This window comes from Lampris incognitus, chromosome 3 (genome assembly GCF_029633865.1).
Source record: "Lampris incognitus isolate fLamInc1 chromosome 3, fLamInc1.hap2, whole genome shotgun sequence".
NCBI classification, from domain to species: Eukaryota; Metazoa; Chordata; class Actinopteri; order Lampriformes; family Lampridae; genus Lampris; species Lampris incognitus.
The window spans coordinates 108104238-108128060 of record NC_079213.1 but is presented as its reverse complement, the minus strand read 5'-3'; the positions used below and the strand labels follow the sequence as shown (position 1 = coordinate 108128060).

Sequence of the window (23823 nt, the reverse complement as noted above, 5' to 3'; positions counted from 1 at the left end):
AACGCCTTGGGATCGCCCAGGAGCAGCTGAAGGGCGTTGCTGGGGAGAGGGACGTCTGGATTGCCCTACTTAGCTTGCTGCCACAGTGACCCAACCCCGGAGAAGTGGCTGATGATGAATGAATGAATGATGGAAGACCTGGATAGCCTAGACTGTTCTGAAAAAAAACAACAACAAAAAAACAAGCTACAGCCTGCATGGCTAGCCCTTACCAAGATAAGAGCTCAAACATAAAGGCGGTGAAATTACCCTGAAAGGTAAACGACCAAGATCGACTATTTTCTAAGCAGTCGGTGGTGTCATTTTGTTTCACAATCCTTACCGCAGAAAGATTCAAAAAGTTTTTTTTTTCAAAATCAGGGCGCATCACTTGTCTTCATCTTTAATTTGGTTAACTCCACTGCAACAAACACTATGCCATCGAGCACATCCTGATTTCCGCAAATGAGAGATGTTCCTGGATCAACATTTGGTTTGTTGGTTTTGGGCGAACCCTAACCCTGACCTCTTATCCCAACTCTGTTTCTCACATGAATCTGATTGGATGAATGACAGATAATATAAATATGATCACAGCCCTGGAACATCACGTCCAATGTTGATCTGAAAACATCTCTCAGTTGCAGAAATCGGGGGAACCGTACCAGCAATGGGGCCAAAAAAACAAAAACGAGAACAACCAACCCTTGACCTAAAGAAGCTGCAAGCATCCTGCCCTTACATTAAACTTACCTGTTATGTTCAGATCAAGCTATGACATAACACGCTGGTTTGAAACATGGTAACCTTTTACAAGCCTGGAAGGTCTCTTTGAGGCTTGGTGGTGCACATCTAAGAATAGACCTCCTCCCCAGGCAGGAAGCATTATCTTGATACACCTGCCTATCCTGTCTAAATTGACTGAGCATCAGAGAGGTGAACACACACACATACACACACACAGACCTACACCCACGCACATACACACACATAAACATATGCACACACATACTCAAATATGAAAGTATGTCTCTACGTCATTCTCTCTCACACACACACACACACACACATACCCACACAAACACCCACACACAATCAAATAAATACAAACACACCCACACTCATATTACATAAGTGATGTCAAAGGAATAGGAACACGGCACTGAGTGTACCCACGACAGGGTACAAACGCTTTCCTCCGCTCGCCTTGCCCCTTGATTTGATTTAAATGTGTGGGGGGGGAGGGGGGGACTATGGTGACAATCAGAGCTTCCTGTGTGTCGCACTCCTGTGTAACTCGGTAAAGGCGCCAGGCTTTCTTAACGCTGGAGGAGCAACATCTGGAAGGGTCAGAGTAATTTAGCCACTAACGCCGGAGAAAAGCAGCGTTGTGCAACACATTCCGCCGGCCATGCGCGTCATGTTACAAAAGGCCTCCACTTTAAATGACGGGCCATTCGTCACACAGAACTCACCGAGTAACATAGCGAAATATATCTAACTGAACGGTGGCGGCTGGTAGTTACCGAGTGTGACGTGAGTAAAATGGGTACTTTTCTATAAAAGTAGTTTGCTTCCTGGTCGTCATAATATGCCGTTAAACATAATCTATATCAGTGTTTCCCAACCCAGTCCTCGAGGACCCCCTATCCTGCAGATTTTCTTTGCAACCCTGGATTAGGTACCGGTCTGTAGTTATTCAACCAATCAGCAATGAATTGTGTCAGATTTTGCACACCTTGCATAGTTAAGTGCTGTAAGTACAAGCAGGGCTACCTATGCAGGGTTACAGTGCAAATCTACAGGATAGGGGGGTCCTGAAGACTGGGTCGGGAAACACTGATCTACACTCACCGGCCACTTTATTAGGCACACTTGTCCAACTGCTCGTTAACGCAAATTTCTAATCAGCCAATCACATGGCAGCAACTCAATGCATTTAGGCATGCAGACATGGTCAAGAAGATCTGCTGCAGTTCAAACCAAGCATCAGAATGGGGAAGAAAGGTGATTTAAGTGACTTTGAACATGGCATGGTTGTTGGTGCCAGACGGGCTGGTCTGAGTATTTCAGAAACTGCTGATCTACTGGGATTTTCACGCACAACCATCTCTAGGGTTTACAGAGAATGGTCCGAAAAAGAGAAAATATCCAGTGAGCGGCAGTTCTGTGGGCGAAAATGCCTTGTTGATGCCAGAGGTCAGAGGAGAATGGCCAAACTGGTTCGAGCTGATAGAAAGGCAACAGTAACTCAAATAACCACTCATTACAACCGAGGTATGCAGAAGAGCATCTCTGAACGCACAACACGTCGAACCTTGAGGCAGATGGGCTACAGCAGCAGAAGACCACACCGGGTGCCACTCCTGTCAGCTAAGAACAGGAAACTGAGGCTACAATTTGCACAGGCTCACCAAAATTGGACAATAGAAGATTGGAAAAAACGTTGCCTGGTCTGATGAGTCTCGATTTCTGCTGCGACATTCGGATGGTAGGGTCAGAATTTGGCGTCAACAACATGAAAGCATGGATCCATCCTGCCTTGTATCAACGGTTCAGGCTGGTGGTGGTGGTGTAATGGTGTAATGGTGATATTTTCTTTGGGCCCCTTAGTACCAATTGAGCATCGTGTCAACGCCACAGCCTACCTGAGTATTGTTGCTGACCATGTCCATCCCTTTATGAACACAGTGTTCCCATCTTCTGATGGCTACTTCCAGCAGGATAACGCGCCATGTCATAAAGCTCGAATCATCTCAGACTGGTTTCTTGAACATGACAATGAGTTCACTGTACTCAAATGGCCTCCACAGTCACCAGATCTCAATTCAATAGAGCACCTTTGGGATGTGGTGGACCGGGAGATTCGCATCATGGATGTGCAGCCGACAAATCTGCAGCAACTGCGTGATGCTATCATGTCAATATGGACCAAACTCTCTGAGGAATGTTTCCAGTACCTTGTTGAATCTATGCCACGAAGGATTAAGGCAGTTCTGAAGGCAAAAGGGGGTCCAACCCGGTACTAGCAAGGTGTACCTAATAAAGTGGCCAGTGAGTGTATATCATTCATTTATTCATTTATTATCCAAACCGTTTATCCTGCTCTCAGGGCCGCGGGGATGCTGGAGCCTATCCCAGCAGCCACTGGGCAGCAGGCGGGGAGACACCCCGGACAGGCCGTCAGACCATCAACAGGGCCGACCAGACGGTCACTCACAAATCACATTGTACCAAATACAAGTATTCTGAATCCTCTGTGTCACAGGGATAAATAGTAATTAACTGTTAAATTTGACGATAAGGTTAAAGTTGAATCTTTACTCAGCTTTTGTTACTCAGCAGGACATTCAATATTCACCTTATATTCAAGTCCACCGTTATCCAAACCGCTTATCCTGCTCTCAGGGTCGTGGGGATGCTGGAGCCTATCCCAGCAGCCACTGGGCAGCAGGCGGGGAGACACCCTGGACAGGCCGCCAGGCCATCACAGGGCCCTTATATTCAAGTTCAAGTTTACTAGATAATTACTATTCATTTCTGTGACAAAATACTTGTTTGCTACAATGTGATCTGTGAATTAATCCCATAAAGTGTTTGATGTAGATTAGATCTAATATTACATATTTGACTCATATCAGTATTTACTACTCATCATATTAATATATTTTACTTGTATATCACTGTTACTGTTGTAATTTCATGTTATCGGATACGATACAGGATGCGTTTCACAACAAATGCATTAGACCAGATCACCACATGATATCGAGTAGGATTTTTTTTTTTTTGCTTGTGTTATTAAAGTTCAAGTTTCACTTTATTATCATATACATATCAAAAGTGCCATGTACCTTCAAATGCAGTGGTATGCATGTGCCCTGGCTCTCTCAGCCCTCGAAAACCATACATAAGGAAACAAACAATAACAAAGACGGTAAATACAAAATCAGAAAAATAATAAATCACTGAAGTTATGTAAGGAGTCTACCGGTCATTATTTTGACCTCCTGGGGATAAAAAAAAAACGTTTTCGAGGCGGCTGGTCGGAGCTCGGATGTAAGCGTTGTCCTGAGGGAAGGAGGAGAACAGACCATGTGCTGGGTGATGGTGTCCTCCATCATACTCATTGCCCTCCTTCTGCAATGGGTGGTGTACATGTCCTGAAGCTGTGGCAGCGCTGTTCCTATGATGTCTGAAGCCGTTTTTACTGTCCTTCTCAGTTGTTTGTGGGCCTGTTCAGTCAGGGTGCCAAGCCACACCAGTATGCCTCCAGTGAGGATGCTCTCTCTGGTAGTCTGACAGAAACTGACCAGGGTTTTTGTGGACATTCTGAATTTTTTTAAGACATCTCAGAAAGTATAGTCTCTGTTGTGCCCCCCCCCCCGTTTTCTCCCCAATTGTATCCGTCCCCGGTCGCTGCTCCACCCCCTCTGCCGATCCAGGGAGGGCTGCAGACTACCACATGCCTCCTCCGATACATGTGGAGTCGCCAGCAGCTTCTTTTCACCTGACGGTGAGGAGTTTCTCCATGGGGATGTAGCATGTAGGAGGATCCCGTTACCCCCCCCCCCAGTTCCCCCCCGAACAGCGTCCCGATCGACCAGAGGAGGCGCTAGGGCAGCGACCAGGACACACACCCACATCCGGCTTCCCACCCGCAGACACGGCCAACTGTGTCTGTAGGGACGCCCGACCAAGCCGGAGGTAACACGGGGATTCGAACTGACGATACCCATGTTGGCAGGTAGTAGAACAGTCCGCTACGCTACCCGGACGCCCTCAGTTGTGCCTTCTTAATGATACAACTGGTGTTTAGAGACCAGGGAAGAGATTCTGAGATCTGAATGCCTAAAAATCTGAAGTTCTTCACAATTTCAACAGAGACACTTGTTGATGTAAACTGGTGTCTCAACCGTGTTTGATTTCCTGAAAATCAAAGATTATTTTGTTTGTTTTCTCAACATTTAGGGAGAGGTTGTTATCTTGATGCCATATGGATAAACAAGTCTGTAGTCATTAATACTATACAGGGGATTTTTTTGGGGTACAGGCACAATAAGAAAGCATATAGGAACCACACATAGTGACAACCAGAGCTTAAAGATGTCTGTAAAGGGCGTTCGGGTAGCGTGGTGGTCTATTCCGTTGCCTTCCAACATGGGGATCACTGGTTCGAATCCCTGTGTTACCTCTTGCTTGGTCAGGCATCCCTACAGACACAATTGGCCATGTCTGTAAGTGGGAAGCCGGATGTGGGTATGTGTCCTAGTCGCTGCACTAGCGCCTCCTCTGGTCGGTTGGGACGCCTGTTCGGGGGTAGCGTGATCCTCCCATGGGCTACATCCCCCTGGTGAAACTCCTCACTGTCAGGTGAAAAGAAGCGGCTGGCGACTCGACATGTATCGGAGGAGGCAAGTGGTAGTCTGCAGCCCTCCCCGGCTTGGCAGAGAGGGTGGAGGATTTGGGGTGTCTGTAAAAACATTCGATAGCTGACTAGAGCAGATCTTAATGACATAAAATGGGATACGGTCTTGGCTGGCCACTTTGCATGCTTTGACCGATTTAAAGACCTTACTCACGCCAGCCAGCCTCTGTCACTTGATGTGATCCCTTGTTGAGTGAGTGTCTAACAAGGTTCTGTGTATCATCTGGCGGTCCCGAGTTTTAGTCTCAGCCAAATGTTGCTATTGACCCAAGGTTTCTAATTGGAATAGGAGCGGATGTTCCAACTGGGAATACTGGTGTCCACACGGAATTTAACATGGTCCATAACCGTATCAGCACATTTGTTCAGGTTCAGAGATTTCCTAAAAACTGACCAGTCTGTTGAATCAAAACAACCCCGAAGTTTGAGCTCATTTTCCGCTGACCGGCACGGTACTATCCTCAAGGTAGGGTTCCTCGCTCTTCAATTTTCTGCTTGTAAACAGGTAGCAAGAGCACGGATGAATGGTCCGATTTCCCAAAACGAGGTCTTAGAATAGACCTGTAGGCTCTCCTGATGGTGGAGTAGCGATGATCTAAGATCTTGTGGCCTGGATTTGGACAGCTGACATGCTGGAAGTATTTAGGTAGCACCAATTTGAGCCTAGAGTGATTGAAGTCCCCAATACAATGGAAATAGCCTGTGGATGCTGATTCCCACAGCCGCTACTTGCGCCACAGAGCTCTTCCAAAGCTACTGTAGTGCTGGTTTGTGGTGGAACGTAAACAGTGGTAACAGGATGGAGGGGAATCCCCTTGGTAGATAAAATGGTTAACACTTGATAGTCAGATGTTCCAATACCAGCGAACAGGACTGGGAGATTACTTCCACATCAGTACACCATGAGTTGTTAACCAGAATACATACTTGACCACCTTTTACCTTGCCGGTCGTTTCACACAAGCGGTCCAGTCGGTGCACGGAGAAGCCTAAGGCCCTCCCCGGGAAGTTCGAGGTCAGCCAGGTGCCAGTAAAACAGAACACGCAGCAATCCCTCATGTCCCGTTGGGCGCTAATACGACGGCGGAGTTCATCTAGCTTGTTGCCATCACATTGTACATTGGCTAGCAAAATGCAAGGGATGGAAGGTTGAGTCGGGCGACGCTGTAACCAAGCCAGGACCCTGCCTCGTCTTCCGCATTTCCACCTGTACTGGCGTCGGTTGCTGGCGCTCCAATATACCGCAGGGTTGTAAACATTGTAAACAACTGCTTGTGCAGTCGGTAAATTCTGTTGAGTTTCATCCTCTGGTTCACTCTTTCAAGGTCTTCTGGGAAACTCGAACACCCATATGATGAGCTGCAGCCTTATTGGCAGTGCGTCCAACTTAGCAGAGGTTGTTTTCTTATCTTAATGGAAGCTCAACTTGACAACAGCGAGCACTGTAAAAGCCCCTGCATGCCCCGGTGGGTGCCTATGGGTCCAGTTTTCTGCTTCTGTCACCACAAAATTGTTGATTTCCTCTCATAACCTTGATTGTCCTTAAATCCTGGTCTAATTTGTGTGTGTGTGTGTGTGTGTGTGTATGTAATTGTTGTTATCTGCACCTGCCTGTTTGAGTAATATCAATACAGATGCAGTGATGAACTAGATTCTCCCGTATCTAGCTTTGCCCAAACAAACACAGGCAAGAGAAATGGCAGCGCTGAAAAAAACAAAAAACAAACATGTCACCATCACACGGGCCACAAGAAAAACAAGCTCCCATTAGAGTAACCGTCAATGGCAACCACATTAATTGATCACTTATCTAGATTGATGAAGACAGAAACCACCTCCCCCCAAACACATCAGGCGGGAGGGTTCGCGCGTGTTGATTTGTGTTTGCTCTGATCGCGGAGGCCATTTCCATTTCCTGTTTCTGGGAAAAAGTGTGTTGAGCACTGAGACGAGGAGTGAGCATTCGCTAGAAAAACACATCAGTAATGTCCTGAAGCTGCCGACCAGAAATAAGTCCCACCCAGAAATATCCATCATGTCTTGACACGGTTATTGCTGGTTTGACTCCCCTCGAACTGTCTGATTCATTTGTACCTTCCAGATGGCCTGGCTGCCTTCCGGGCCTTCCTCAAGACAGAGTTCAGCGATGAGAACATTGAGTTCTGGATGGCCTGCGAGGAGTACAAAAAAATCAAGAGCTCGGCTAAGCTTGTGTCCAAAGCCAACAAGATCTACAGGGAGTTCATTGATGTTCAGGCACCCAGAGAGGTGTGTGGATCTATATCTATACCTATATCTAGATCTGTAACTATATCTATAATTGTATATCTATCTGTATGCATAACTATGTATCTACTATATCTATATCTATCTATCTATCTATAGATATATCTATATCTGTCTATCTATGTATATATATATACGTGTGTATTTATATCTATCTATCTATATATATGGGGCGGCATGGTGGCACAGTGGTTAGTGCGGTCGCCTCACAGCAAGAAGGTCCTGGGTTCGAGCCCCAGGGTAGTCCAACCTTGAGGGTCGTCCCGGGTCGTCCTCCGTGTGTAGTTTGCATGTTCTCCCCGTGTCTGCGTGGGTTTCCCCCGGTTGTTCTGGTTTCCTCCCACAGTCCAGACATGTAGGTCAGGTGAATCAGCTGTACTAAATTGTCCCTCGGTGTGAATGTGTGTGTGTGTGTGTGTCGGCCCTGTGATGGCCAGGTGGCCTGTCTAGGGTGTCTCCCAGCCTGCCACCCAGTGATTGCTGGGATAGGCTCTAGCATCCCGCAACCCTGAGAGCAGGATAAGAAGTTTGGATAATGGCTGGAGATATTATATATATATATATATATATATATATATATATATATATATCTCCTTCTCCAATGATAATTTCAATATTCTACGATATTGTTAAAGGGAAACAATCACAATTTTCCACATTATATTGGAGGGACTAGAAGAACCCCGCTACAATGTAGCGGTTTGGTTATCCACCCGTCTAAATCTCCCTCCTCTTCATCCTGCCAGCTACCCGCCTTCCCCCTGCCCCTAAACCCCCCCCCCGCACTCCAACTGCCGAGAAAAGTGGTTTTTAGCCATTTTTAGAAAATGCATATTTTGCATAAATATGCATAATTATTATAATTATATTTTAATTTTCTGCTATTTTTCTGGTCCTCTCTGGAACAATACCTACCACCTCCAAAAAAAATTAGGATCATAAGTGCATTTTTGCAAAAATGCATATATTTTGCATAATGCCAAAACATTTCTAAGTCCCAGAAATTTTTTTTTATATTGGTGAAAAAAATCAAAGATGCTCAGAATCATATGAAATGCCGAGAAAAGTGGGTTTTTAGCCATTTTTAGAAAAATGCATATTTATGCATAATTATGCATAATTTTAATTTTCTGGGATTTTTCCCCTTACTCTCTGAGACAATACCTACCACCTCCAAAAAGAATTAGGATCATAAGTGCTTTAGTTTTCGGTCCCGCTATCTACACTACACTAACACACACACACACACACCAACACCACACACACACACACATTACGAAAATATATGAGTAGATGACACAGCACACATATAGTACAGAGCAGTCTTCCATGCGTCTGTGAAATGTCGTCGAAATTATGTGGAGAAAGTGTCCGTAAATATGAAAACTAAAACCCTTATTTCCTCGAAATAGGTTAAATTGTGCTCCAAAATGGGAACAACCGCTACACGCGGCTGTTGTATTGAATGCTGCCAAATGCCGTGTAAAGACAACAATTGACAGATTGTCCACCAGTGACATCACTGACCAACACTTTTTCTGCAGTTTTGGCAGCGTTTCAGTGACACAGAAAACTGCTCAGTGTTGATGGCTGCTCATGGGTGGTTATCTCTACAGCACTTACACAGAGATAGTGTTGAAAACCGTGTTTGTTTCCCTTTAATTAATATGTCCCCACAATGCTCAAAAACAATTAACTACAAACAATGACCCCATGAGTCATTTCATGTCAGAGAAACACTGATTTGTTTAAATACGCATATACACGTGAGTCGCTCTTTTTGTCCCGGCAGGTAAATATTGACTGCCGTACCAGGGAGAGGACCAAGCAGAGCCTGGAGGACCCCACCCCGGCCAGCCTCAACGAGATTCAGGCCAAGGTCCATAGCCTCATGGAGAAAGACTCCTACCCAAGATTCCTCAGGTCCAAGATGTACCAGGACATTCTCAACAGGACACAAGCACACAACCAACGGAGGTCCGTCTGACCCTTATCTGACATGGGCTGCAACGGACATACGATATCCGTGGACCTGCATATCTGTCACAAACCCTCTTGAAATCATCTCTGAATTTTACTGTGAAGTTCAAAGGATTAAGCATGGCAGGGAAATATGCCCAACTGTTTACCCTTATCTGCACTAACAACATGCATGTAGTCCTTTTAGTTAACACATGTGCGGCGAAAGGAGGAGGATAAGGTAGTCATGTTATCTCTGCTTGCATTCAGGTCTTAATCAAATAGCCACTATTGTATGCGGGTCACTATACCTGTTGTGGTAGTTTGTGTGTTTTCCAAAAAAAAAAAACGGTAGAGTAAATTAACACGAGTTTGCACGAGTTGCAAATTTTCATATAGCTACACAACTGTTTGCAGTGTCCATTCAGCAGTAAATGTGAAGTATGGTTGGGTGCAATTTACTTTGAATGCACTCTATTCCAGGACGCAAAGGTTTTCTTAATTAAAAAAAAAAAAAAAAACAGGAAACAAAATGTGATCTTAAAGAGTCATATGATATGATCCATGTGAAAGTGTCTAGGCACCTTACATCCTCCACAACCAAACACTATTAGCCTCTAGGTTTAGGTGATACCACGCAAAAGTCATGGCGGCGGATCGTAACGCCGTGATTCACAGCACAATAACTATAATCACCGACCTCAAAGAAGGTTGAATCAGTTCATCTGGGTACAACGTTTATCGACGGATAACGTTTCATCAGTGAGCTAGGTGTCATCTTCAGTCTCACCTGACTGCAGGTATCCCCCCACCCTTATAAACAATACAGCGGTATATCGACCGAAACCAACGTTCGGTTTCATGTGCAAATATGAGTGTGACCATTAACTAGAGTTTCAGTGGCCATGTGTACTATTCACAGAGTATAATGAGTAGTACACACGGCCGTTGTAACGCTAGTTAATGGTCACGGTAATTTGCACATGAAACCGATCGTTGGTTTCAGTCCTTATGCCACTGTATTGTACTGTATTGTCTATAAGGGTGGGGGTACCTGCAGTGAGGTGAGACTGAAGATGACACTTAGCTGAGTGATGAAACGTATCTGTCGATAGACGGTGTCCAGATGAACTGATTCAACCTTCTCTGATGTCCTTACCTGGATTATTGAGCACGCGTCACGATATAATCAACGACAGCAATCAGATTTTTATTGACATACTCTAGAACGTATTATAGAGTAGAATTAACCAGGTTGACAAAATTGATTTATATGCCACTATTTGAGTTTTGAACACATCATCTGTATGACCACTCTGTACAGAGTTGTGAAATTCAGGGGTTGCAGATGCAAATATACATCAGGTAGAAAGTAATTCGTGAAACATACCACTTGGTTCTATTAGTGAAACATAAGTGAACTGACCCAAATACAGCATGCCCCTCAACGGAGCCTGTTTTATAGGCCAACGTCTTGTGGTGACTGCCAGCATGATACTGCTCTCTGAATCTCACAACTCTTTTAGATATGAATGATTTCGGTAACAGAATTTTATGTTTTGTGAAAACGACGTAAAAAAAAAAAAAAAACTCCCAACTTTTGTTTTTAAGAAAATGGAACATGTAGAATAAATTTGCCTCAAATGTTCTCCTTTAAGATTTGTGACTGTTTTTAAAGCAATTTATCTTGGATTTTCAGACAGAGATGTTTTGTTTCGTAATGTGCAACAGGTCATGTTGTATCAACTAGAACAAAACTAGCATATGTCATGTTGCAAGTTTCCAAATTTGCCACTGTGATTTTCATAAATATAATTTCGAGTTAAAATGAAAGTGTAACCTCTTTTTTTTTCTTCTGCATGGAGAGACTTCATTTTCATAACCTTAACTGAGAATTAGAACTGCACTAATAAATTCATTCTACTGACCAGACAGAGGGATTGACCCAGTTTCTAATCTAAGCCCATTTCATCATTTTCCTATTTTTGCCGCCAATCAAATAAGGCCGGAGAACTAGACTTTGACAATTCATCACATTTCAAAGCGTAACTTTGTGTTACTAGCCTTAATTTTGGAGTTCTTACAGTAACATCTGCCCCCTGCCATATTCTGGTAAACTGTGATTGGTATCCATTATTATAATATCCATATTATCCGTGTTATTTGGCAGGTCCCTCACCTGTTATTTACTCTACACTGAAAACAAGGAAGGGAAGGAAATGGGCGGTGAACCGGTGAAGCCATGGGGATGTTGCCGCCACCCAACGCGACACTGTGCACCCATTACCGCCATGTTGTTGTGGACGCGTTAGTCACATAGGGGATGACGAGTAAGGAATGTAGGACAGCGCGGCGCTCTGCAGACACAACACACACATGCCAATGTAGGCCAGCAGACTCTGGGCCCAGTCAGATGTACACAACTCATTCTGATAGCAATTACAAGAAGTGCATCAGCTAACTGTGTCGAGGCACTTCCTGCCTGTGCTGGCCTATACAGTAAGCCAGGTAAAATGCATAACAAAACAAGAGTATTATTTAGCCCTCAAGTCCTGGTTGATGCAGAGTTAGCACATATGTGAACAAGTTAGCATGTGCTATGCTGTGCAAATGAGGGAATCATACAGGTGTCCATTTGAATCTAAACCTTTTATTATTTTCTCTCTCTAACTCTATCACTCTTGCTTTTTTCCTGTCTGTCGCTTTACTTTTTCTTTCCTTTTTCCCACTTTCTAGTTCTTTCCCTTCCTTTCTTGCGCCACTCTCCTTCCTCCTCCTCATCCATCGCTCTCTCGCTCTCTCTCTCTCTCTCTCTCTCTCTCTCTCTCTCTCTCTCTCTCCTTCTGCTCTCATAATCAATAGTAAACACAACACCCATGGTGTACTGCTGCAATAATTATAGTTCTAGGTGAGGATGGGGAAGGCAGCTGATTAGTCCTTCTGTTCAGCTCTGATGAAAACAACAGCCGCATGCAGAGAAAAACAAACACGGGACCAAATGTACAACACCCCCCGTCCCTCCCCCCGTTTAAAACTGTCCCTCATTTAAAAAAAAAAAGGGAAACGACGGATTTGTCGGATGATATCTCAAACTCCCTTCTTTCTTTTATTCTCTCACTATCTATCTCTCAAATGGGGTCAGCTCTGTTCATCTCTGTTCAATCAAATTCATGTCAATGTGCTCTACTGGGGAGGGAATCAAGGACAATACTATCAAAGCACCGAGATAAGCTTTCATATGGAAATCGCTTGGACTTAAAATCTTTATATATGTATGCACGTGTGTACTGTATGTATTTACAATATGTCTCTGTCTATCTGTCCATCTATCTGCTGTGCTCGCTCTGTCCCATACATAATTGAGGGGAGTAGATTGGCCATTTTATTCTTCAGTAGTCAAAAACAGCAGCTTAAGTGGAGAATAACAGCAGCCACCGCTCCTTTGTATTTACATCTCTTATTGTTTGTTATGATCGCCAGGGCAGCAGGTACATTCATACCGTGTCTGTGTGATGTTGAACCAAGAATCAAACATTGGTCCTGTTGTTTCAGCCTGGCATTTCAAAAGCCTTCCTCTTAGATTCGGGGGATAAACAAAGCCATTCAGCTGGAAGTTAATCAGTGACTTCCCCAGTCCAAGCTCATTCAGAGAAGCATTGTCTGCACCTTGCAGTCATTTTGGCATTGTTTCAGGGTTTTTGTTGGACTGAGTATCACAGGGATTCCAGCAATCCATGAATTTGCCTGATGGAAAATTTCCCAGATGGTTTTGTATATGTGCAATTAGTACTGATGGGTAAAGTACTTGATTGAAGCAATAAAATCCTCACTGTGTACTATATTGACAGACAAATAAGTGTTAAGTGAAGTCAAGTCCATTTTATTTGTATAGCCCAATATCACAAATTACAAATTTGCCTCAGTGGGCTTAACAGCAACACAACATCCTGTCCTTTGACCCTCTCATCGGATAAGGAACAACTCCCTAAAAAAAAAACCTTTAACAGGGAGAAACCTCAGGGAAAGCAACAGAGGAGGGATCTCTCTCCCAAGACAGCCAACGTGCAATAGATGTTGTGTTTACACAATTTAGAGAATACAACATTGAAAGAGGATAAACAGAATTATAATTTACTTTTAAAATGTATGAGGAATATGATGCACAGGAAGCCAAGCCGTGTCCAGATGCCACCGGAACAGTCCAGGACCCAAGCCACGTGACCAGCATCATCACGTAAAAAAAAATTATATGGATTTATAAGATATAGAAAAATAAAATATGATGAGGGGAATGCCAGGCAGCGTCCAAGTGGCGACAACCATCGCCACGGAGACCTGGGAGGAGAACCGACTGCACGTGCACACAAGGGAGACTCACATGACACCATTCACACACAGAAAAAGATCAAGAAGAAGACATCATTCAGAGAGAGAGAGAAAAGACATGTGAGAGAAGAGAAAAGTTTGCAATAGTCATTAGTCATAATCAATTAAGTCATCAATTAGTCATAATCTATATGCTATAATCTCATCAGCAGAACAGTGGTTGGTAAATTCACTGAGACAGAAAACTGGCCTGCCATGCAGTACAGGTTGTGAAGTACTCAATTTAAAGGCAATTAATTGTAAGCTAAGGCAAAAAGATGAGTTTTAAGTTTGGATTAAAGGACTCAACAGACTCTGATTGTCTGATGGCAGCAGGCAGGTTATTCCACAAGAACGGGGCCCGATAGGAAAAGGCCCTGCCACCCACTGACTTCTTTTAACTTGGGGTACACACAGGAGCCCTGTATTTTGACAGCAAAGAGCTCGAGATGGAATGTACGGTTTAAGGAGATCAGACAGGTAAGATGGGACAAGTCCATCTAGGATTTTATAAGTCAGCAGAATCACCTTGTATTCTGATCTAACATGGATAGGAAGCCAGTGAAGGGAGGCAATATTTGGTGTAATATGGTCAAATTTCCTAGATTTAGTTAGGATTCTAGCAGCAGCATTCTGAACAATCTGAAAACTTTTAGTACTAGAATGTGGCAGACCTGAGAACAGAACATTACAGTAATCAAGTCTGGATGAAACAAATGTATTAGAGTCTCTGCATCAGCCATGGACAGAAAAGACAGAATTTTAGCTATGTTACGTAAGTGAAAAAAGGCAGTCTTGGTGATTTCTTTAATGTGCTTATCAAAGGAAAGGCTGGGATCAAATGTAACACCAATATTTTTGGCTGCCATACTTTGTGAAACCACAGAGTTGTCGATTGTTATCGTTACTTGATCAAACTGGTGTCTGTGTCCAGCAGGGCCAATGACCAGCATCTCGGTTTTATACGAATTTAAAAGCAGAAAGTTAAGTGACATCCAATTTTCCACAGTAGCCAAGCAGGCCTCTAAATTAGTCAACTGAGTATGATCATCAGCCCTTATAGGCACATACAGCTGAGTATCATCAGCATAGCAATGGAAATTAATTCCATAACTGTGTATAATTTGGCCAAGAGGTGAAATATAACGAGAGAAAAGTAGAGGGCCAAGAACTGAGCCCTGAGGCACACCATATTTAATATCAGAGAATTTTTATATAATATTACTATAGCAGACACAATGTGTTCTTCCAGATAAGTAGGACTTAAGTCAAGAGAGAGCTAAGCCAGAGACACCAAAATTACAACTTAATCTGTCTAATAGTATACAGTGATCAATGATGTTAAAGGCTGCACTGAGGAACAGTAGTAGAAGCACAGAAGGGGAATCAGAGTTCATAGCTAGTAAACGATCGTTCACCACTCTGGTCAGAGCAGTTTCAGTGGAGTGACAGGCCCTGAAAGCCGATTGAAAAGGTTCATATAGATGGTTTTCTTCTATATGGGTCGAAAGTTGTTGATACAAAATTCTCTCTAGTACTTTAGAAAAGAATGGGAGATTAGAGACTGCTCGATAGTTATTAAGAGACTCTGGATCGAGGTGCGGTTTTTATAAGTAGAGGTTTAACCACAGCTGTCTTAAAACTGCTGGGAACAATGCCAGTAGTAAGTGATAAATTAACAATGTCTAGCATTGTAGGTCCCAGAAAAGGCCGGATATCTTTAAAAAGTTTTGCTGGTAAGGGGTTAAGTAGGCAAGCAGTTGGTTTAGAAGCTGACACGAACTTAGTCAAAGTATCAAGAGGGATGTCCCAAATGCTGTAATAACTGGGCCTGTCAGTGACTCATTGTATAGATATGAATTTGGTAAGACAGGATCTGCAGGAGTAGCTGGAGTTGAAGAACTAATTATGCTAAGATCTCATCAACCTTATTGCAGAAAAAAAAATCTAGAAATCCATTGGCCATGAATGGTAAGTAGCTAATAGACGGCTGCTTTTTAGCAAGTTTAGATAGTGTCAGAGAGAAATCTGGGGTTATGTTTATTAACATTGCTTAAGTGAGAGAGATATGCTGTTTTTGCAGCAGATAAAGCACGTTTGTATTTATGTTCCAGTCTCCTGCAGTCCTGCTTAAGAGCATTTTTCTCATCATTAAACCAGGGTGTAGGCCTCTTTAGTCACCTAGCTCTGGTAGTGAGAGGTGCAACTGAATCGAGGAGACTAGAGAGGGCCAGATTTAAGTCACTAGTGAAATTTTCAACCGAGTCAGTTACCACAGTGAAAGGAGCCAAGACTTCAGGCAGCTGCTGGCCAAATGCAGCTACAGTGGAGGGACCAACGTGGCATGCAGCAATTGTGTTCTCCTGCTCGCAGTCTTTCCCACAGTGCCTACATAACAGAATGCATTGCCCTCACAAAGAAGGTTGAATCAGTTCATCTGGATACAACGTTTATTGACAAATACGTTTCATCACTCAACTAAGTGACATCTTCAGTCTAAACTGACTGCAGGTATCCCCACCCCTTATAAACAATATAGTACAATACAGTTGCCTAACGACGACATTGTGATCTGTAGCAAGAGTAGGGTGCAGGTTGAGGAGAGCCTTGAGAAGTGGAGGTATGCACTGGAGAGAAGAGGAATGAAAGTCAGTAGGAGCAAGACGGAATACCTATGCGTGAATGAGAGAGAGGACAGTGGAATGGTCAGGATGCAAGGAGTGGAGGTGACAAAGACATCGGAGTTTAAATACTTGGGGTCAACAGTCCAAAGTAACGGGGAGTGCAGTAGAGAGGTGAAAAAGAGAGTGCAGGCAGGTTGGAGTGGGTGGAGAAGAGTGTCAGGAGTGATTTGCGACAGAAGGGTATCAGCAAGAGTTAAAGGGAAAGTTTACAAGATGGTTGTGAGACCAGCTATGTTATATGGTTTGGAGACAGTGGCACTGACGAAAAGACAGGAGGCGGAGCTGGAGGTGGCAGAGTTGAAGATGCTAAGATTTTCACTGGGAGTAACGAAGAAGGACAGGATTAGGAACGATTATATTAGAGGGACCGCTCAGGTTGGACGGTTTGGAGACAAAGCAAGAGAGGCAAGATTGAGATGGCTTGGACATGTGTGGAGGAGAGATGCTGAGTATATTGGGAGAAGGATGCTGAATATGGAGCTGCCAGGGAAGAGGAGAAGAGGAAGGCCAAAGAGGAGGTTTATGGATGTAGTGAGGGAAGACATGCAGGTGGCTGGTGTGACAGAGGAAGACGCAGAAGACAGGAAGAAATGGAAAGGGATGATCCGCTGTGGCGACCCCTAACGGGAGCAGCCGAAAGTAGTAGTAGACAGTTGCCTAACGACTGAATCCAACGACCAGTTTCATGTGCAAATATGGGTGTGACCATATGGGTGTGACCATTGATTTACAATTGATTGAATGGTACACGTGGTCTTTGAAACTCTAATCAATGGTCCCACCCATATTTGCATATGAAATTGGTCGTTGGTTTCGGTCGTTATACATCTGTCGCCATCTTACAACACTATGATTGTAACATTCCCTAATCCTCTGTGAATAGTACACATGGCCTTTGAAACTCTAATCAATGGTCATACCCATAGTTACATATGAAACTAGTCGTTGGTTTCGGGCATTAGGCAACTGTATTGTACTGTATTGTTTATAAGGGTGGGGATACCTGCAGTCAGTTAAGAGTGAAGATGTCACTTAGTTGAGTGATGAAACATATCTGTCAATAAACGTATCTATTCGGATGAACTGATTCAACCTTCTTTGACTTTCTTACCTGGATAATTGAGCATGCATCAAGAGGCACTGCCCTCGCATTTCTGTGTCATCATCCACAAAATCCTCTGCACTAATATTGTGGGATTTCATTTCTATTGTTGGAAACGTAGCTTGTCCAAGAGAATGAAGACATTTTTGAATGGCTTCTTTAGAGTACGGTGCAAAACAGGCTGTAGTTTTTCACATTTGCCAGCTGACGTCACAATACATCACTTGGCAGATGTGGGACTGTGTCTTAGCAGTAATTATCACAACTTATAGTGCTGTTTCACGAGGTTTAATAAAGAAAAGAAAGGAAGTTACATATTCAGCTCTCATAACTGTCAGCTATACGATCCCTTAGCAAGCCTGTCCATCTCAGTCCTGATGTCAACTTTACTTCCACTGATGAACAATGGTAGTTGTAGTTCTATAACTAAACTATTAACTATGTAGTCATGTCAGGTCCTACATATTCCCCCTTCTTTAACTAAGACCCTAAGTCAAGATAAAGTGATGGAGTCTAGCAAGTAGTTTTCTTTCACGAGCTGATTGTGGCTCTGCTTGTTGTTCTTCTTGTGCGCTTGCTTCCTGCACATCTCCATGAGCAACTTCTTGTCCCTGTTCTTGAAGATTCTGCTCTTGACCTGGATCATGGTCAGGTGGTTGTGGAATGAACACCTCAGCATCAATTTTGTCTCTGGTGGGCTGGTTGGTATGAAAAAGTCTTCTTGAGTTCCAGAGGGTTCCATCTTGAAGCTGGAAGGTGTATCTGCCCTGTTGAGTGATGATCCTTTAAGGGCCAGACAAACTGGTCTTCAGCTGTGTCCCCCTCAGTGGTCACTTTACCCAGACACAATCTCCAACTTTCAGTGAAGAATCCTCCTTGACGAGCTCTGTGGGTGTTTTCCCTGTCCCCTTGTGAGGCATTGATCTGTAGTGCAACAGTAGTGTTTTCAGTGCATCAGAGAACTGTATCCTTCTTGAATTAGGGCATGAAGACCATACTTCACAACTTTGTTAAATCTTTCCAAACCTGGCTCCACACACTGGCTAGCGGATGGTACAATGGTGTCTTCTAGTGTACAGTTCCTTTCTCCTCCAAGTAGTATGTGAAGTCAACTTGGAATTGTGGGTCGTTATCTGTCAGTAAAACTTGAGGCTGGCCCCAATGTGTGAACAGATCTGAAAGCTTTTTTATCATTGTTGCTGTAGTCACATTGCTTGTGGCTACGACTTCAGACCATTTGCTGTACAGGTCTGTCACAATGATCAGATAGTACTTCTGATGAGCCAGAGCTGCTTGCAGTTTTCCGAAGATGTCCACTTGAATCTTCTCCTTAGGTCTTTTAGGCCATGGTGTTGGATGTAGCGGTGCCCACCAGTGATTTATCGCTCAGTGCACAGGGCACAGTTTTACAAAAAGATGGTGACATCGTCAACCATCCTCGACCACCATACTTTGCTGCGAAGGAACTGTTTCATCTTCGTTGTTCCTGGATGTCCTTCATGTGCTTGGGTGAGAACTATGTGTCCGAGTGTGATTGGTACAATGATACGGTCTCATCTTCCAACACGTGATGTTTCCCAACGGAAAAGTTCTTCTCTTACCATGTAGTATGGGATCAGTAGTATGTGTCTTGGACCTATCCATCCTATTTTCATGTAGCACAGCACTTCCCTTAGTACTGGATCATGCAGTGTTTATCTTGACAGCTCTTATGGCTGCTTGAAGCTAATCCATGAAGGTCTGTCGTATGAAGAGCCCACTCCAGCTTCACCCCAGCAGCACTCTAACTGTAGCCAAAAAACTCAATTGTATTGGTGCTTAAGACACATTTCTCTCTGTTCAATGTCAGGTTGTACTTTGCAAGGTGTGTGAACACTTCTTTCAGTCTTTCATCATGTTCTTTTGTTTCCTTTCTGTGGACTGTGATATGTTCAAGATAATGTGGCACCCTTTTCAGGCTGGTCAGCACAATGTCCATGATTTTCTGAATAGCACTTACTGCATACGCTAATCCGAAGGGTACGTGTTTGTGCTGGAACACACCCTCATGTGTGATGAATGCAATGATGTGACGAGACTCAGGGTCAAGCGGAACTTGGTGATATCCATTCCTCATGTCTAGCTTTGAGAGAGCTGATGCTCCGGCATCAAGGATTCAAGGCTGGTTTTAACCAATTATCTGCCCAAATAATCCTGTAGTATGAGGGGTTAACAGATATAATCTCAATGTTGCCGACTACACTAAAGTTTCTCTGATTTCAAATCCTAAATATCAAACATAGTTGATATTTACTACTTGAAATCCTGTAGTGTGAAAGGAACAGCAATGGAATATTGAGCAGAAACCTACAATAGCCAATGAGAGCAAGCTGACCGGGTAACATCAACAACTGGATGTTGTGTACTTGTGTGGAACAAAATGTATGAAACAAGTGGAAAGATGATATGGATCAAATATTTACAAGTAGATTATTCCAATCAGCGGGAGCTTTAAACATAAAGGCTTTCTTAGTTATTGGCGTAGACTGCAGGAAGTGTCTCAATCAATAATTAGAGGAGAAAGGCACCATAAACCTTTTTACATAGTGAGGATACTTGAAATGTATACATTTAAAAATAAACAGCAGCCAATGTCACCGTCTTCGTATGATGTGAGAAGGCCAATTACGAGTTTCATACATTGTGATCCAGCTTGATCATGCGAGTTTCTGTGAGATCCCAAGTCCCTGGAATTGCCATTCTGAGATCGTCCAAGTGTGTGGTCCTGTGTGTTGACTGGATTGTCTGGTGTGTGCATTCTTGGGATAAAAACATAAAAAATATGTCATTATGTCTGTGGTCTCCCACGTTTTTAAAATCAGTTAAGATTTGAAAATCCTCTAGTGTGTATCAGACATAAGGCCCCAGCAAGATTCTCATTTCCTGAAGTCACTGTATAGATTATTCAGGGGTGGTGAGATTAATGCTTTTTGAGCTCAGTTTGATTTCTGTTTGGGTTTGAAAATAAATGTCAGTTTTGATCTCTAAAAAATATACGATAACCTTTAAAACTGTTTTGGGAAATGAAATCCACCACTTAAGTTAAAATAATACTAAAGTTCCAACTATCGATGTCCGAGTAGCGTAGCGGTCTATTCCATTGCCTACCAACACGGGGATCGCCGGTTTGAATCCCCGTGTTACCTCCGGCTTGGTCGGGCATCCCTACAGACACAAGTGGCCGTGTCTGCAAGTGGGAAGCCCTATATGGGTATGTGTCCTGCTCGCTGCACTAGCATCTCCTCTGGTCAGTCGGGGCACTTGCTCAGGGAGGAGGGGGAACTGGGAGGAATAGAGTGATCCTTCCATGCATTACATCCCCCTGGTGAAACTCCTCACTGTCAGGTGAAAAGAAGCAGCTGGTGACTCCACATGTATCGGAGGAGGCATGTGGTAGTCTGCAGCCCTCCCCGGATCAACAAAAGGGGTGGAGCAGTGACTGGGATGGCTCAGAAGAGTGGCAGGATACAATTGGGGGGAAAATGGGCGAAAATTACAACAACAAAAAAAGTTCCAAATATAGTCAAAATGTCATTATTTTAACCAATATTTACAGCCGCTGTGAATTTAATCAGACCATTTCGTGTTCATCTCCCTTTTTCCTCCCCTCCCTCCCTCGGCCATAACACATCTGCTGCCCTCAGGTTCTCCACTTCTGCAAAGACAGCCCACAAATGTTGCTTCAGTCATTGTGATCTGGTAAGGCGCAATAGGCATTCGTTTGTGTCAGCAGTGTCATCAATGGGCATCAACCAGAACCTCTTTGCAAGTGAAGAGCTGACCCTTTAATCAGTCAGAGCCACAAACCCAGGGGTAAACACAACTACTGCTCAAAGGCCGGTTTTGATGTCTTCATAAATGTCTTCGTTAAAACTAATTCAACCGCAGCATTGGTGCTAATCTCTACTAATTCACAGGCATTGTTTTCATTTAAAAAATATGGCGCTCAGCAAAGAAGACTGCTGAACTACCGAGAAGAATGAAAGGATGACCCTATGTGGCAGCACAGAAACATGAGGACAATCTTCTGTGTTGTTGAATAACAACAGTTGAGGGGTGGAGAGAATTCGGCCAAGGTCAACAAATCTTGCATCTGGGTGAACACTGTAAACTTTGACCGAGTTTGTCAGAAGACTCTCTGGAGCTGTAATAACACACCCAAACATCACACACTATCGCCAAGGACAGTTTGTACCGAATGGAATTCACCTCACTGCAACGACATTTTTTTTTAGATACCCTGCACTTTGGACACTTAAACCTAAATGGGGTTATGTAATCAGCCTTTCATGAATATCTGCTCAGTCTGGGATGTAGGCACACACACACATACCTGTACATTATCCACAGAAGCAAGTATTTTCTCCAGCGGTGTAAACATAGCATAACACTTGACATCTATTTAATGCTCATTTGACAACGAGTAAATATAACACAATTAACAAGAACCAAATGGAAAAAATGAAAATAAAATCTCACCGCTCAACAGTTGTGACCACCAACAAAAAGCCTTTTATTTTCATTTTTTCCCCCCCTAAACCACAGGACACACTGCATACCAAAGCCTTACCTGACCTTGTTCGGCGCCGAGGCCCCAGAGGGCCCGAGTGTTGCTCGGGGGGGAACACACTCCAGTGGTTATTGTTTAAGAGGCAGTGGGAGCATCTGGCCGGGCCGCTCCTCTCCTCTCCGGAGGACTGCCAGACAGATGAGCATCCTGAGGCTCTTACATCCGCACCGCCAGACACATTCCCCGCAGACCAAACTGGACCGCTAGATAAATGTTGAGAGATTACAAAAGAAAAAAAAAACAAGTTGGTAATGATAAAAGACTTTTTTATTTATTGGGAATCCTGACTTATTTGGCGGAAAGTTTACCGAAATGCTGCATTGCATTTTAAAGCGCAGGCCATTGCCGAACATAAGGTTGTCATAGTGAACACTGCACAATCCCCAAAAACACTTCGTATTTAAAGTTGCAAGGAGGAGTTTTTTTTTAACCACTATCTGTCAGTCTTGATTTAATTTCGATGCCTCGGCATCAAGATGAGATGTTGCTGCACAGGTCAGCCATGTGATTTCAAATGCCTGGTTCCCCTTGCGAAATCTGACAAAAGGATTTATGGCACACAGACGGGACACAGAACCAGACTTATGTAATATCCACACTGGACTAGAATTACCTGGGGACCTCATGTGATTTAGGAATTACCCCCCCCCACAGCAAATGCAGCTGTGTGTGGGGGGGGGGGGTATGTGATAAACGAAATCTGTATTTCACTCAAATTTGCCGATCAAATCCTGAAGCTGGAAATCTCGGACTTCAGTGCAGCACTGTGCTCGAAAGTTGGTCGCAATCCGCCAGAAAATAAGAAGCAGTAGCTACACGTGTGACGTCCCCTTTACCACGTCAAAAACAAAAACAGACACCCGACGTGCAAAGAAACACTCCATCTGAAGTGGAAACAGACAACTCCCTGGCGTCTCCGAGTGGTGTTGCCGTTTGTGCCGCTCTCACAAAGGATCTGAACTGAAGACCCCGATCTCAGGGCTGTGTAAAGGCAGAGTACAACATCTGGTACGATCAATAAGTAAATTGTCAACACAGCCACCATAATTCTTTACCCAGAAAGATGCAGAAAAACAAGGAATCTTTTATGTAAAAAAGATTGCCGAGATGCCAGTTCACATGGGACTAATACTACCAGATGATCTGTGTTTGAATTTTTACTTTACCAAATTACAGACAAGAGAGGTTCGCATGAGATTATGATTTACGGTTGATCCCCGTAATTGTTACAAACCATAATAGGTCCCTATGGGGACAGGCATGGGCACAAGTCCGTGACTACTGGGATGGCATCCAGCGCTTTACCTGTGCCGCCGTCCGGTCGAGGCCCAAATTGACAACGGCTGCCGTCGGTGCTGTACCCTCACATGGTACCAATTGAAACTACAAAATCTGCTGTGGCGACCCCTGA

General features: G+C 43.8%; 1 protein-coding gene across 1 annotated transcript in view; it reads left to right on the top strand.

Moving 5' to 3' along the window:
- Positions 1-10396, top strand: part of LOC130109557 (regulator of G-protein signaling 8-like) — a 22113-nt gene extending 11717 nt beyond the window's left edge. Inside the window, exons 4-5 of the mRNA XM_056276505.1 lie at positions 7509-7675; positions 9486-10396. Of these exons, the coding sequence (XP_056132480.1) occupies positions 7509-7675; positions 9486-9680 (362 nt within the window). The 3' untranslated portion in view covers positions 9681-10396. The remainder of the gene's footprint in view (positions 1-7508; positions 7676-9485) is intronic.
- Positions 10397-23823: the final 13427 nt, after the last annotated feature.